General features: G+C 47.0%; 1 protein-coding gene across 1 annotated transcript in view; it reads left to right on the forward strand.

Annotated features, from left to right (window-relative positions):
* Window positions 1-5,993: 5,993 nt before the first annotated feature.
* The window catches only part of LOC102993304 (myosin-11), a 43,725-nt gene continuing 33,008 nt past the window's right edge, over window positions 5,994-16,710 (forward strand). Inside the window, exons 1-5 of the mRNA XM_028498026.2 lie at window positions 5,994-6,027; window positions 6,312-6,562; window positions 10,451-10,543; window positions 13,639-13,702; window positions 15,560-15,658. Of these exons, the coding sequence (XP_028353827.2) occupies window positions 5,994-6,027; window positions 6,312-6,562; window positions 10,451-10,543; window positions 13,639-13,702; window positions 15,560-15,658 (541 nt within the window). The remainder of the gene's footprint in view (window positions 6,028-6,311; window positions 6,563-10,450; window positions 10,544-13,638; window positions 13,703-15,559; window positions 15,659-16,710) is intronic.

Consider the following 16,710-nt stretch of genomic DNA (forward strand, 5'->3'; position numbering starts at 1 on the left):
AGCATTAAGAGAGAAATGGTTGTAAAAGTAACAATAGGTAACATTTTTGTGTACCTGGCATTGTTCTAAATGTTTTATATATTCACTCATTTAATCCTCATAACAATTGTAGAAGTGCTTTTATTATACCCATTTTATAGATGAGGAAACTGAGGCATGGGAGTAGTTAAATGACTTGCACGTGGTCACATAGGGCAGAGCAGAGACTTGAACTCAGGCAGTCTGGCCCTGGAGCCCGTTGTGTTACTCTGCTGATTGATGCTGCAGGGGAAAGAGGCACTGCTTTTGCCTGGGGAGCTGGAGGCAGTACTCAAAATAGAGGCAGTGCTTAACTGGGCTTTGTAGGATGTATAGGAGTTGGACAGCACAAATCCAGAGGACTTTGCTGGCTGTAGGGGTGGGAGTCATATGAGGACCAGGGACTGAACAGCTCTGAGATTCAGAGGCAGTTTGGCTTTGCTACCAATGGCAGACCACGGCTGAAATTGACTCAGAAATGGTGTTCAACCCTACAGGACCAGCTACCTGACTTGTAAAATTATGCAAAATGAGAATGCTGAGCCCCTTGTTTAAAGGGAACCCTTTTGCACTGTTGGTGGGAATGTAAATTGATACAGCCACTATGGAGAACAGTATGCAGGTTCCTTAAAAAACTAAAAACAAAACTACCATATGACCCAGCAATCCCACTACTGGGCATATACCCTGAGGAAACCATAATTCAAAAGGACACATGTACCCCAATGTTCATTGCAGCACTATTTACTATAGCCAGCACATGGAAACAACCTAAGTGTCCAATGATAGATGAATGGATAAAGAAGATGTGGTACATATATACAATGGAATATTACTCAGCCATAAAAAGGAATGAAATTGGGTCATTTGTAGAGATGCGGATGGACCTAGAGTCTGTCATACAGAGTGAAATAAGCCAGAAAGAGAAAAACAAATATCGTATATTAATGCATATATGTGGAATCTAGATAAATGGTACAGATGACCTATTTGTAGGGCAGGAATAGAGACACAGATGTAGAGAACGGACATGTGGGCACAGAGCGGGAAGGGGAGGGTGGGACAAATTGGGAGATTAGGTTTGACATAAATACACTACCATGTGTAAAATAGATAGCTGGTGGGAACCTGCCGTATAGCACAGGGGGATCAGCTCGGTGCTCTGTGACGACCTAGATGGGGGGGTGGGGGAGAGGGAAGTCTAAGAGGGAGGGGATATAGGTATACTTACAGCTGATTCACTTCATTGTACAGCAGAAACTAACACAATATTGTAAAGCAGTTTTACTCCAATAAAAAAAATTAATTAAAAATGTTATTTAGAAATTCAGGATCCAACATCAGAGCATTAAATCAAGCACAGGGCCCTCCTCAGTATCGTCCCCATGGGACCGCACAGGTCACACACCCATGAATCCAGCCTGGCTGGGGGCTGAGGGGTTAAGCTGCCATTGGGTAGCTCCTTCCAGCCACTGAGGCTGGACTGATTAAAAGGACTTGGCAGTGGGGTAATTACAAGGCCAGGAGGCCATATACGGTCATGAGTCCAGGTTCTCCTCCAGGATGAGGGAGCTGGGCACCAAGTCCCCTAAGAAACAGGACCAAGGTTTAGAGAGCTCAGACCAGGAAGACATCTTCATCCCCAGAGTCCAGGGGTCAGAAAAGCAAAGGTATTAATGTCTCTGAAGCAGCCCTGAGCACATCAATCTTCAGATGCCCATGAGCCTGGAGCTTGGATTGTTTTCTTTGGCACAATCTCCTGGGATAATTTATTTTTATCAGTAAAACTTGGAAATTGTTGAGCCAAGCAGCCACGTGGGGAGAAGCAGATTCCCAGATTCTGTGTCTCACTTCCCCGCCCTTGCGAGGTGGAAGACTAGGGCCACAGTCATGGTCATGCCAATGTCTTTGTTGTGAAAGGGAGGAGGTGGGAGAGGCTGAAGGCAGAGATGGAGGATGAGGAAATCATGGTGGGAAAGAGGAGGGGGCAGTAGTGATCTGGGGTTGCTATGTGCACAGCTGTCCTGATTCTTGCCTTGGATCTGAATGGGCTCAGGATCAGCTACATAGGTAGTTTTCCTCACTCAGATTTTCTCTCCTTCCTCTTGCTCTGATCAGAACCTGGCCCCTTTGGTTTGGAGTGATGTCTGTCAAGGGTTCTGACGTTAGCCTAATTGAAATAATTCATACTAAGGTGTGAATGACTGAGTGGCTTGGTTCATTGGTTCCTGGTCACATTTTCAAAGAGCCTATTAAGGCAAGTGAAGGCTCCCAGAATATATGGAAGAACTCCTTGATGGAGTGGGGTAAGGGCTTCGCTCTGTCTTTCCTGCATTCTATCTCCTTGTCACACTTTTAAAGATAAAAGTGTAGTGGGCACAGGGAGAGCAGCTCGATGCTTTGCGACCACCTAGAGGGGTGGGATAGGGAGGGTGGGAGGGAGACGCAAGAGGGAGGGGTTATGGGGATATATGTATACGTATAGCAGATTCACTTTGCTATACAGCAGCAACTAACACAACAATGTAAAGCAATTATACTCCAATAGAGATGTTTTAAAAAAAGATCAATTTCCAACTTTTCATGCCAATTTATTGACAAATTAGAATGAATACATGGCAGTCATTCACGAGTAAACTGATTTGAAAAGGAGATCTAAATGGATTATTATTAGCCTTTAAGACTAAGAACTTTAACTCAGTAACTTAATTTCCAAGGATAAGCTACACAGATAGTTTGTTCCTATAACAGGTTAGTGTCCACCATCTTTCACTTAAATACATCAAGACTATTTTCAAGGTTTGATGACAACCTCTAGTCATATAAACTATATGCCACAAGAGTTTGTCTATTTCAAACCACTTTCCTTTTTGCTCTCTCGTGGAGCTAGACATTCCGAATAATCAATGCTGACCAACCTTCATACGGATAGCTGCAATATAGCATTTCATTCCAAACACCTGTTAGAGCATAATTAAAATATCCTTTAAAAATCAATCTTTTCACAAATACCGTATGCTAACACATATATATGGAATCTAAGGGAAAAAAATGTCATGAAGAGATTAGTGGTAGGACGGGACTAAAACACAGACCTACTAGAGCATGGACTTGAGGACATGGGGAGGGGGAAGGGTAAGCTGTGACGAAGTGAGAGACCTACTAGAGCATGGACTTGAGGACATGGGGAGGGGGAAGGGTAAGCTGTGACGAAGTGAGAGACCTACTAGAGCATGGACTTGAGGACATGGGGAGGGGGAAGGGTAAGCTGTGACGAAGTGAGAGACCTACTAGAGCATGGACTTGAGGACATGGGGAGGGGGAAGGTTGTAACGGAGAAACTAACACACTATTGTAAAACAGTTATACTCCAATAAAGATGTTAAAAAAAATCAATCTTTTCTGAAACTATGCCACTCAAAAATCGGTGTTTATGAAGCAATGCTTGTATGATTTCAGTTGCTTGAAACTGTGCCCTCATGCTGGCGGTGAGGGTTTTTGCCTTTTGTTGCCAATAGTAAATTATAGCCCTGAAGTTATAAAATATCTAACTTCCTCCACAACCAATGTGATATATTTGTAAGACTTGTGTTAAATAATGTTTGAAAATAATTTCACGTGTAAAAAAGAAAAAAAAAAGTGTAGTGGACAGAACATGGGGTCTGGCATCAAGCAGACCTGCATTCAAATCTCACTCCTCTGTTCCCTGTCTGTGTGAGAGCAGGAGCAGTTATGACCTAGAACACTACTTCAACCTCTCTGAGCTTCAGTTTCCCCAGGTGGGTGATGGGGATAATCAATGACTCCTTCATTAGGTTGTTGGATTAAATAAAAAGATTTCTGAGCCCGGTAACATAGAGTAGGTCTTCAAGAAATATCAATTCCTATTCCCCATTCCTTTCCTCTGACCTTAGAAAGCAAGTTCCTAGAGGGTTCGGCCTGTGTCATGGAATGACTTGGTGAAATGTCATAGAAAGAGTCCTGATTGCTTTGGAACCAGAGACCTGATTTCAATGCTGTGTGTGCTCTTGCCTCTCTGTGTGATCTAGGGCAAGTTGCTTACCCACTCTGGCCCAAAGTTCCTCTTCTGTAATAACATGAAAGGGATATGTCCTACCTTCAGGATTGGGGGAGGGGAGGTAAAGGAGATAATACATGTGAAACAATTAGCATAGGGCCTCCACTCCCCTTGAAAAGTCAATTCTCGCCTTAAAATTAAAGAAAAAAAAATTTTTTTGGACTCAATTGTCCTCCTCAAGAAAATGAAGATAATGCTTCCATGGCTCCCATTTCACAAAGTGCCTCTGAGGCCATGTGAAATAATGTGACGATTGGGAATAAAGGCCATTAGGAAAGGGGAGAAGACAGTGTTAATATCATCGTGAGATGTGGAGAGATGTTTCAACCTTCCTGGAGATCAGACACTTGATTTCTGGATGGTGACCCATGGGGTTGTGTCTGACAATTCAGGACACATGTTTCTTTCCCTCCCTCCCTCCCTCTCTCCCTCCCCCCCTTCCTTCCTTCCTTCCTTCTCTCTCTCCCTTTCTCTCTTTCTTTCTTCTTTCTTTCTTTCTTTCTCTCTCTCTCTTTCTTTCTTCCTCCCTCCCTCCCTCCCTCCCTCCCTCCGTTCCTTCCTTCCTTCCTTCCTCTTTCTCTCTTTCTTCTGTTTAGCCATGAGCAAAGTTATTAATGGGCCCTTGGCAGAGCAAGTTAATTTCTTTATTTCCTAATTAGGAAAAAGGGCAAGCACTGCACTAGCGCTGGTGGCACTGGTTCAGCGTGGAGAACCTTGAACCAACCTCAGGGTAGACAAATTCAGACTTAAAAAAAATTAGTACGTTTCAGAATACTCAGTGAGCTCAGCAAATGAGAGTCTAGGCAAAGGAAGGAAAACGAAAAACAAAAGAAAATCAGAGGAGAGGACAAGAAGGGAGGAAAGATTTGGTTGAAGTCATCTTTCCCTTTCACTGAGAATAGTGGGAGTCAGAGGCAGTGTCTGGAATCCTTGGATGAAACAATTCCACCACCATGATCTCTAGTGGCCAAGAGAGGTAGCTGGTTCAAGAAGGCCATTTTGGTAAAATAATCCACTGCTCATATTCTAGAAGTACTCTTTTGATAAGACAAACAACACCCTGCTGATCTAAACTTATCAGTCATTTACACTTTAGCATGAATTACTTCAACCAGGTTTATTCTTTGATACTTGACTGAGATCATTAGCTAGCCACCTGACCATTAGAATGGGGTTCTCCTGAGGATGAAGGGGCTTATGTCTGTCCAGTGGCTGATGGGATAACCAGTTCTTCTCCTTCATCCCCTTCTTCTTCTCCTTCTTCTCCTTTTTTGTAAGGGGAGCTTCAAAAAATTTTAACTTATATCCTGGTACTCTGAGAGGTACTTATGTCCTTCCTGGAAGGCAGTCTCTTGCCTGATCATTCCATCTCTAACAAGGCTAATAATGTCTTTTTTTTTTCTTTTTAAAATTTATTTATTTTTGGCTGCATTGGGTCTTTGTTGCTGTGCTCAGGCTTCCTCTGGTTGCAGGAGCAGGGGCTACTCTTCGTTGTGGTGCACGGGCTTCTCATTGCAGTGGCTTCTCTTTGTTTCACAGCAGGGGCTCTGGGTGCGTGGGCTTCAGTAGTGGTGGCAGGTGGGCTCAGTAGTTGTGGAACATGGGCTCTAGAGCGCAGGCTCAGTAGTTGTGGCGCACGGGCTTATTTGCTCCGCGGCATGTGGGATCTTCCCGGACCAGGGCTCGAACCTGTGTCCCCTGCATTGGCAGGCAGATTCTTAACCACTGCACCACCAGGGAAGTCCCTAATAATGTCTTTAAAATAGATAATTTGCAGTAAAACTATTCTGTATGATACTGTAATAGTGGATACATTTCATCATACAGCTGTCAAAACCCATAGAATGTACAACACCAAGAGTGAACCCTGATGTAAACTACGGACTGGGTGATAATGATGCATCAATGTGGGTTCATCGATCGTTACAAGGGTACCACTCTGGTGGGGGATGTTGATGGTTGAGGAGGCTGTGTATGTCAAGGGGCAGGGGCAGGGGCATATAGGAACTTTGTACCTCTGCTCAATTTTGCTGTGAACCTAAAACTGCTCTGGAAAACGAAGTATTTATTTTTTAAAGTAGACAGTTCCAAATAAACCTAAGTTTGGACCTTGGTAGGAAAACTCAGTTTTCTCTTTTACTCTTTTCACCTACATCCTTTCCCACATCCTCTCGGGAGGAGTGGATTGAGATATGGAACAAGGTTTGAAACCCAGCCCAGCTGTCTGCCAGTGGTGGGCAAGTCTCCTCCCCTCTGGGAGCCTCAGTTTCCCCATCTGGAAATGGCACGGAGCTGTGGAAAAGTACCCACAGAACACCTGCATGGGGCTGTTTCCGGTGGGTCACTTTTCCCGTGTCTTTCAGAGGCGAGTCTGGAGCTGGGAAAACTGAAAACACCAAGAAAGTCATCCAGTACCTGGCCGTGGTGGCCTCCTCCCACAAGGGCAAGAAGGACACAAGTATCACGGTGAGTGGTAGTTCCTGCCCTGTGGCCACGACTTAGCAGATGGGCCTCCAGGCTCGTGGGCTGACCGAGGGAGACAGCACCGTTGAGAAGGCCAGGACTTGGTGTTGTAAGGACTCAGGGCTGTGTTTCACTGCCCCTCCCCAGACAGCTCACCAGAGGGATGTTTTTCCTCCTGGGTGGGCCCGTTTGGGTCTAGGTGATTTCTCGCTTTAGCCAGGATCATCTCCCGAGGGGTCCTGTCCTGTGAAATGAGAGGAGGAGTCTTGATTGACATCAAAGCTTCTCAACCGTGGCACCAAAGTCATTTTGGACTGAGTAATTGTGGGGCTGTCGTATGCCTTGGAGAATTTTTAGCAGCATCCCTGGCCTCTCCCCACTTGGAGGCTGGTAGCAAGCCCTGCCCTCAGTTATGCAACCAAGAATGTCTCTAGACATTGCCAGGTGCCCTCTGGGGGACACGGTCACCCCTGATGGAGAACTACTGCCTGAACTGAATCTCTGTAAATTCCCTAGTTGTTGAGGGACACCTGTCATTCCTCCATGTGTCCCTCAGATGGGAACCCCAGGGGATGGGAACATTGGTGTCACTCAGCATACGGGCTTTGGTCCAGTGCCCTTGACTGAGCATCTACTGTATGCCAGGCACTGCCAGGCCGGGGTCCAGCAATGAGGCTGAGAGGCACTGTTATTCTAGCTACTGAGCTTTTGGACTCGTGGAAAAGAGAGCTAGTCATCAAATAATCATACAGATCAACCCATGATGATGCAGTTTGATTAAGGGCTTAGAAGGAAAAGAAGAGTAGGTTTCTAGAATCATCCCTTCTTGGGTCCATCCCTCTCTTCCTCCTCCGTCTTAGCCCTGCCTCGTCTGTCCCAGAGGAGGCGACAAGCAATGGGGCTGCTTGAAGGACCTGCCAACGCCTCTGTGTGAAGGTTTGGGGTGGGGGCAGGGGAATGGCAGAGCGGAGGCCTGAAGAAGGCCTGGGGTGTCACTGGTTCCTGCCACTCTGGATCTTGCCTCTGGGGCCCAGAGGCAACACTGGAGCAGCCACAGAGACCAGTTCGTCTGGAGGCCCTCGGAGATCTCGGGTGGGCACTGGTCGTAGCCTGGGGAACCTTCCTCCCTCAAACAGACGCAGGAAACCCGCACTGTCTCTGGCACCGTGTATGGGAACAAATAGCGCCAAAGTTCACGTGGCAGTTAAACACCACTTCCCACCGCCTTTCCTTTTCCTAGAATAGTGATGATAAGTAATAGTAATACTTAATAATAGTGACTGATCTTTATCAAGCACCTGCTATGTGCCAGATACTTTCTTCTCTGTGTGTGAGAACACATCTCAGACAGCATCTCATGAGACACAGTTTTAAAGAGTACACCTCGGCCCCAGCAATGAAAAAAACGTTGAAATGTCTGAATCTCTAAGAAATTAGAAGAGAAAGCAGCAAAACAGAAAGGAAATTGAATCCAAGAATAGTTGCTGCTTTCCTAGTTGGAGAATCTTGGAGAATCCAGGCTGTCTGAGCGGGGGGATTGAAATCGTATATTCTCCAGACCCTGATGTACGTGTGATGGAAATAACACTGACATTTGTTTTATACTGTATTGTTCAACCACAGCAAGGCCCATCTTTTGCCTACGTGAGTAACTGGGAGTGTTTTCCTGGTGTGTACGGGAGGCACGGAGTGTGTTTAGATGTGCATGCTCCTGTCGCACCCACTGAGCCCCATAGCTGATGGTAGAATGGGCTAGGTCCCCGAGTTTCACAACCCAAACCTACAAACTCACTGAAACACCGTCCTGCGGGTGTCCGACGTCAGTGTGGGGCGTGGGGTGCGTTGCCTCCCGCAGGACCCATTGGAATTCCCAGGGTTGACCTCCAGCCGGGAATGGATTTCCCCAGTTCAGAATGGATCCCATATTACCCTTTCCACCAATGTGTCCACCACCGGTAACCCTGACTGGAAGGCCCTGGAGATGTCTGTTCCGTCTGGTTGAGCCTTTTAGGACCTTCTTGCCCTAAAGCTTCCCTGGCTTGATTGACAGTCAGTTAATGGCACTGCTGTGGCATGCCTCTCTCCCCACTCCCTGCCATCAGCCCTAAATATCTCCCCTGAGCCCTGTCCCCTCTGCACTGGTGTGTCCCTGTGCATGTGTGTGCAGTGCGTGTCTGTCTTTGCATGCCGGTTGCTTGACCCAAGGCTCCAGAAACGGGAGTCTTGGGGTTCACGATGCACTAGCTTTGGTGGCACGGTAAGGCCCCAGCTATTGCGACACACAACCGGGCCCTGCTCAAACCTCTGCATATGTAAACTCATCTCTAACTCAGAGCTTGGGGGGCTGGCATATGGGTCCCAGCCTGGAAGAGACCCTCAGATCAAGAGACCCTAGCGTGTGCTAGGATCACACTCAATCCATCTTAGTTAGACCTGGGCGGCAGTGTCATGGATGAATCAGAAGGAGAATCAGCCTTCTTGTATGGGATCTGCTCCTGTGTGACTTTGGCCAAGTCACTTAACTTCTCTGGGCCACTGTCTCATCATCCATAAAATGAGTGGTTTGGACCAGATCTTCATGTTCAGAGCTCTCCTGAGAAGGATCTTTTGGCCCCAGCAGCTGGAACTCCCATTCTAGGAAGGGAACTTTTTTCTGGGGATACTGGGACCCCAAGTTTGTGTTGATAGAAGTGACCCCATCAGTCTTCTTCCCACTAGTCAAGCAAAGCCCTTTGCTCTCATTGCAAATTTCCACAAGTCCCAATTATGGGGATTCCACTGTGGCTAGGGTTTTCACAGAGATGACACTTTTATCTTCTTTGGGAGCTGTGAAGGAGGAGGGCATGTTAATAAATAGACACATAAATGAGTAGCTTCCTGTTCTGTTCGTTTAGGGACAGCCACCCGTGATGCCCTCCTGGTGTATAGAGGAGCAGGGAGAAAGCTGCGCGCTGCCTTTTCCCTTCTAGAACCTTTCCCAGCTTCTTTTTAGCCCAGCCCAACTGCCCTGAAAAAGAGGACAGGGGAACCAGCAGAGAAAACCCTCAGGACCCATACTTCCCAGGGTCAGCCTGGAGGAGGAGCTGGGTAGGAGAGCCGCTGAGCCAGTCTGCAGCTGCCGTGTCGTGGGGATAGGCAGAAAGCAGCTCGATGCTTCCTGGCATGATTTACCTTGTTGGCCCTTTCCTGCAGCAATTAATCACGTGACCGCGTTTGTGCACAGGAGCCCCCTCAGAGGGGGCCGATGGGCTGTGTACAGTCTCAGCTGCATTTAACCTGATGAATGGAGCTCAAGCAACCTGCTTTGAAGCTTTGTTCTGCAGTCGGTTTGAAGTATTTTCGGTGGGTTTTGCGCATTCCTTACTTGTCTTCCATAGGAGACTTCAGAAAACTGGTACTGAGAAAGGAAAAATTGCAACTTTAAAAATTTGCACTAAAACCATCAGGAGAAGGGTTTTAGTGATTTAGCTTGAAGAAAGCTGCTTGTCAAACATAAGCAGCAGCAGTACTGACGTGTACAGCAGGGCAGGTTGTGCACTGCACAACTCCATGGATTTACTATGATGTAAATGACATCCTGGTGTTGTACAGTGTGGCAGTTCTCAGTGGCAATGATGTCATATAGATGAGCAGGCCCTATCTAGGAAAAAGTGGCCTTCCTAGGTGATGTCCTTACAGATGTCCCGGCTATAAGAGAGCTCAGACATTTGTTTCTCTTCTGAAATCCTTGAGTAAATCTGGACACTAGCATTGGGAGTCTCAGATGGGTAGATGATAGGATAGGAGAGAACCCGTGGGTTAAGGGCAGAATTTTGTGAAAACATCTGTCCAGGGCAGAGCTGTCAGTGTCTATGTCACTTTCTCCAATAACTAGATGTGAATGAATTTTAGGGTGAGCTGGAAAAGCAGCTTCTACAAGCAAACCCCATCCTGGAGGCTTTTGGCAACGCCAAAACTGTCAAGAACGACAACTCCTCACGATTTGTAAGTAGCAAAGCCACATGGGTTTTCTGGAAAAGGCTCGGGTCCCCCTGGTGTCACCTCCTGCCTGAGAATGCAGAGTATGTGTGTGCAGGGGATGTCTGAAGCTGAAGGGATGGAGGTGTGCATTGCAACAGCATTTTGCTCTGCATCTCCAGTCCTGTCTTGACCTTACAACCCTGCAAGTACTCCAGCCACTCACTCCCTCATTCATTCACTTACTATTCATTCAACAAATATTCATTCAGCATCTGCTATATACTAGGCTCCCTGTTAGAATTTGACATTCATAATTCATTCAGTAAATATTTAATGAGCACCTAGTAAGTGCTAGACACTTATACCCAATACTCATTTATTTATTCAGCAAAACATGCATTGAGTACCTACTATGTACCAAGCACATGCAAGTTTCAATAAACATTTATTACACACCCACTGTATACAATCATTCTGGCAGGCATTTTTACACACACCATTATCTCTCTCTCTCTTCGTTTGGCTCATTTTCATTAAGCACCTACTGTATAGAAGACCCTGAACTGGACAGCAAACAATTCGGACGTGGTTCCAGCCTTCACAAAGCTTGTGGCCTAGTTGGGGAGCCAACAGTCAATGAGGCAGGACTTCCCACACAGGCTTTTCCAGGTTCCAAGGGCCCCCCCACTTTCTCACCTGAGCCTAATGGGGGCAGAATAACCCTGAACACAGGTGGTTGATGACACTTAGACAAAAATTATCTTGTTGTACAAAAGAAGTGGGGGCCTCCACTCCATAGGAGAGTCAGAAAGATACTCTTTTTTTTAAAGAGGAATGATGCTTTTTAAAAAAATTATTTTATTTATTTATTTTTGGCTGTGTTGGGTCTTTGTTGCAGTGCTTGGGCTTCTCATCGCGGTGGCTTTTCTTGTTGCGGAGCGTGGGCTCTAGGCGTGTGGGCTTCAGTAGTTGTGACATGAGGGCTCAGTATTTATGGCTTGTGGGTTCTAGAGCGCAGGCTCAGTAGTTGTGGCACATGGGCCTCGTTTTGCTCCGCGGCATGTGGGATCTTCCTGGACCAGGGCTTGAACCCGTGTCCCCTGCATTGGCAGGCGGATTCTTAACGACTGCGCCACCTGGGAAGCCCAGAAAGCTACTTTGATGAGGAAATTTGGCGGAAAGACTGCATCTGAATTCCACTAGTGAGGAGGCCCCTGCTGATTTGTGGGTGCCCCTCTGAACTGTCAGTCACCAGATGGGACCCTGTGAAAAACTCTTTGTAGAAACCTCTGCCTCGCCCACGTAGAGCTGCTCTGTGGGTATCTCTGTGTCCTGCATCTTCACACGCATGGGCCCCAGCCTTGTCAACCCCAAGACCCACTTCTTATTACAAGTAATTATGCGGTGTTCCCTTTCCTTCCCTGAAAAATTAGAGTCATAGGTAACATCACCTACTACACACATCAGATTAAAAAAAAAATAGCACAATGCACTTGCTATAATATGAAGGAGAAATAAAACAATTCATAGTTAAAATGTGCATTTCAGCATATCAGTTCTCGGGCCAGACCACATATGAAGACACAATGAACTAGTCAGACCCTTGCATTTATATCCAGAATCACTGTGACCTTGACAACTACAAATGCAGGCTGAGACAAGGCGGGGCTCGTCTGGGGACTGAAGCCATGGGATGGGATTTTCCAGAATGATGACATACTCTTTGGAAAGCTCTGAACCAAAGAACAATTTGCTCTTGAGTTACGTGGATATGACATTCCTACATAAGAACAACATTAACATTTTTTGTGTGTTTTTATCTAAAACACCATTAGGGTCTTGGCTCAGCTGATTATAAACAGGTTTTTCACCTCCGTGTTAGGTGGGACATTTGAAAGTCATAGGGTAGGTGGCTAATGCTTGGTGTCTGGGACTCTCTTGGTCATCGCAGGATGCCCAGCATCCTTGGCCCCTGTCCACTAAGAGCAGTAGCTGCCACCGTCATGTAACAATTCCAGTCCCTCCCCCAGATTTCCAAAATCCCCGTGGGGTTTGTTTTGGCTGCACCAAGAAGCACTGCATTTGTGCGTTGTAACCCAGTGCAGAGTTTCTAGGATGTCAGTAAACGAGAGAAAATTCAAAGTGAATCCTTGAAATGTCCCCGCTCACTGGTGCCCCAGGCCTTCTCGGGAGGAAGGCAAGATGGCTCCAGGACCAGCAGGTTCCTCTGTTACAGTTGCAATGACGTTCATTGTCCTGAATCATTCTACTGTCTGTCTCACTTCCTGATGGAGAAAGAGTGAGGGTTCTGTCGAGGCCCAAGCAAGCCTAGGGGATGGCGCCTCCCACCATGTAATCACAGGTGGGTGAGGGCGGTAAGGATACAATCCTTTGTCAGCTGTTACGAAAGCAGGAAAAGGGCCGGTGCTGCCAGATGCGGGACCTGGCTGTCCTTGGTTTTGTGGTTCGACTGAGGCAGAAGGCAGGTGGATTGGCATCTTTTCCAAGTGGAGAGATCTGATGGGCCCCGGGGCTGGGGGCATGGCCCAGCCCTGCCTACAGAGCTTCCTATGCAGGGCCTGCTCAGATAGCACGGCTCCCTGGCATCACTGTTCATGCTCACCTGCCCCAAAGAAGCGGTTTAATTCGCAGCTGGATTAACTTGGGCTTGACTGATCATGGAGGCCCAGCGTGTTTCTGGGCAGGAGGGCAGTGGGGGAGGCCTCCAGCCACTGGGTGTGGCAAAATGTGCCTTCTACTCATGGCTCTACCTCTTAGGAGCACTACCACACTGGGCAGGTCCCACTAGCTCTCTTGGCCTCAGTTTCCCCACCTTTAAAATGGGGAGAGATATGATGGGCTGAGGGTCATTGCAAGAGCAAGTGAAATTGATTTGAGAAAGTGTTTTCTAAGTTCCTCTGTCGCCATAAGGCCCTTGATCTTCCCAGCTCAGGAGATGCTGACCTGTGAGATTCTTGAGTGTTTGCAAAAACCTCTCTCTGGTTTTCTTCTTTTTCCCTTAAATGCTCCCTGACTTCTCTCTCCCCACTTGCCCGCAGCATGAGGGTGAGGGGCTGAGGCTGGGGAACCCACCATGAACTGTGTTTTCCTGTTGGCAGGGTAAATTTATCCGCATCAACTTCGACGTCACGGGTTACATCGTGGGAGCCAACATTGAGACATGTATCCTTTGCTGAGCCTGGGCCACCTGGGACTCCCACCCTTGGTCCCACCAACCTCCTGCCCAGAGCCTGAGGGGGGCACAAGAGCCACCCCTCTCTCCCCAGGCGTTTGGGTGCCATCCAGAACAAATCTCCCCTGGGGTTGTTTTCCCTTAACAGCAAACCTTGTAGTGTGGTGGCCCCCAGGTTTGGGGACCTCAAGCAGCCTGTGTTTGATTCTGAGTGGACCTCTCCCTAGCTGAGTGACCTTGGGCTAGTTACTCAACCTCTCTGTGCCTCGTCAGTGAAATGGGGATGATAATAAAACCTGCCTCGTAGAGGTGTTGTGAGAATCAAGTGAATTAATTCATGTAAAGCTCTTAGAACCGTGACAGAATAAGGGCTGGTTGAGCATCGGCTATCGTGAGAACTTCGCTTCATCCTTTTCGAGCCAGGGTCCAAGGCCAAACCCGGACCCCTTGTCCTTCTTAGGAACAGGGCAGCTTCAGCCCACAGATAGGACATCAATGGAAACAGAACTTTTCCAGAGGAACAGCCTGCTTCTGGCAAAGCAAGCAGGAAGCTGTTTCTGTAAATCTAAGGAATCAGAATTCCACCAGCCCACCAGGGCCACTCGTGCTCCTTAGCACCCCAGAGGGGCCTCAGGGCATGGCTGGGGTCAGCTGACCAGGCCCCATCCCCACCTCCCAGAGCTGGGCAGGGATTACATGAGATACAGCAAAAGACACCCATATTCTCCCACGGGGGGATAAGGAGACCATAAATAGCCTCGTGTGGGCTCAGAACAGGTATGGCCACCAGCTGAGTTCTGGTTTTCAGAAGTTTCATAAGAGGCGTTGGGAGGAGAAATTAGTCTACATGACCTGACATGACAGAGCGGGGTGGTGGTGGGGGAAACAGTCTAATCCAATGGATTTGGGAGCACGGAGAAGTGATCATTCATTCTTCAGTGGTTAGGGTTTTGCAGATTTTGTTATAGTCAAGTAGAGCCTGGTTCTTACATGGGGAAATCCACCTGGTACAAGAGCCCAACCACCCATGTGCCTCCCCACCATCCCCTCCCCCCATGGCAGAACAGCTCTCCTTAGATTGATTAGTGGGTCATGTTTACAGTCTCCTGAGGCTAGGCAGCTAGTCAGCTGGGTCAAGGTCACTCAGCCAGCCAGAACTGGTACCCAGCTCTTGAAGCCCAGCCCCTTGTCTGGGGTGGTTTTGGCCGCCACAGACACTTGGCATTGTCACTTCCTAGCTCTGTGCTCCTGGGAAATGAGCCTTCCCCGAGCTTCCCTGGGCCTCAGTTTCCCTATATTGAAAATGCAAATAATATTCGCACTTAGCCTCTAGGATAGTTTGTGAGGTTTAAATGAGAAAATGCACGTCAAACATTTAGCACAGGGATTAACAAATCATAGAGGGTGTAATTATTTTTACTCTGTAATATCTAAAGACAGCTCACTCTGCAGAAGAGGAGTTGGTGATGGCTGCTGGGGAAACATCTCATTTCATGCCCCTCCCATAAGTCTTTCATCCTGGAGTCCTTTGACTCCTGTCTTTTTATGCTTTTTATGCTTTTTTTCCCCACTCTGTTCTCACTTCTCCCCGGCACTGGGGCCTGCCAGCAGCACCCAGTGGTCTCATTTTGGATCTGTGAGCCAGAACTGGAGGGTCAACTCATGTGGACCAGGCGTGGATGGCTTGACTCTGCCCCAGCAATCAGACTCTTCAGAGTCCGTGACCTCTCCCGGGTCCTGGAGATTTCCCCTCCAGCTGCTGGTGTGACAAGGATTGGGGAGGAAGGTTATGTTCCCACAAGAGGTACATGTGGTATCCCTGGGATTCTTAACTCCTCCCAAACCAGATCTGCTAGAAAAGTCACGGGCGATTCGCCAAGCCAGAGATGAAAGGACGTTCCACATCTTTTACTATCTGATTGCTGGAGCCAAGGAGAAGATGAGAAGTAAGTGATGAGTAAGGACGTGTGTTGGGAGATCTCAGCCCTCCCTTTCATCATGATCCAGGGTTAATCGATCAGCTGTTAACACAGAGTCTGAGATCCTGCCAGGGAAAGAGCTACACATCTCTGGGCAGCATCTTCTTTGTGTGAGTGAGTGTCGCTTCTGTTCAGTCATTCTCATTTACTGAGCACCTACTATGTGACATAGTAGATGTCCATTTCAGTTAGGCATTAAATAATTAATTAATCAAGCCCAGTTAGACTGGATGACATCAAGTCCAAATAGACACAATCTGTACCTTCCAGGAAGGGAGAAAGACAATTGCCATATTTGCACATTTACAAAACTTGCAAGTATTTAAGAGGCATTCTGATTTCATAAGGAATTTGGAAAGGCAGTGGAACCAAGCACTTTTCATTATTCCTGTTTTGAAAATAACTTTGAATTGACTTTTTGTAGGGCAGGGGTCACCTATATTTTTCTGTAAAGAACCAGATAGTAAATCTCTTAGGTTCTGTAGGCCACAGGGTTTTTGTCACAACTACTCAGCTCTGCTGTTGTAATGCAGAAGCAGCCATAGGCAATGCCTAAACCAATGGGCAAAGCTATACTACAATAGCATTTTATTTGCAAAAATAGGAATGTGCTGTAGTTTGCTGCCCTCTGTTGTAAGGAAAATATTTTTCACATAAAAACTATATACTGTATACCAGACTCCAATAGGAAATGACACATTCTAGGCGTGTAGAAGAGTTAATCTACTAACTGCAAAGAATATGTAAATCACAGCTGAATAAAGGGGTATACCAGTCAATACAAATACATAGTATGGTCTGCATTCTAGTAATAAGTTTAAGTTTAAGTCCTAAATTTTAGGAGAACGGTACAAATTTTGCTTCCCATCAGTTTTGTGACCCAGGATTAGTTATTTTGCTTAGAAAATTACCAAAAGGATGTGTGGGCTGGTACCTTTGCTGTGTTGAGGTGTATTGCAATGTTCCACCACTAGGGGAAACAGCATTCCTTATTTAATCTTGTTGCTTGGCATCTGGAG

The sequence above is a fragment of the Physeter macrocephalus genome, chromosome 14, assembly GCF_002837175.3.
Source record: "Physeter macrocephalus isolate SW-GA chromosome 14, ASM283717v5, whole genome shotgun sequence".
Lineage (NCBI taxonomy): Eukaryota > Metazoa > Chordata > Mammalia > Artiodactyla > Physeteridae > Physeter > Physeter macrocephalus.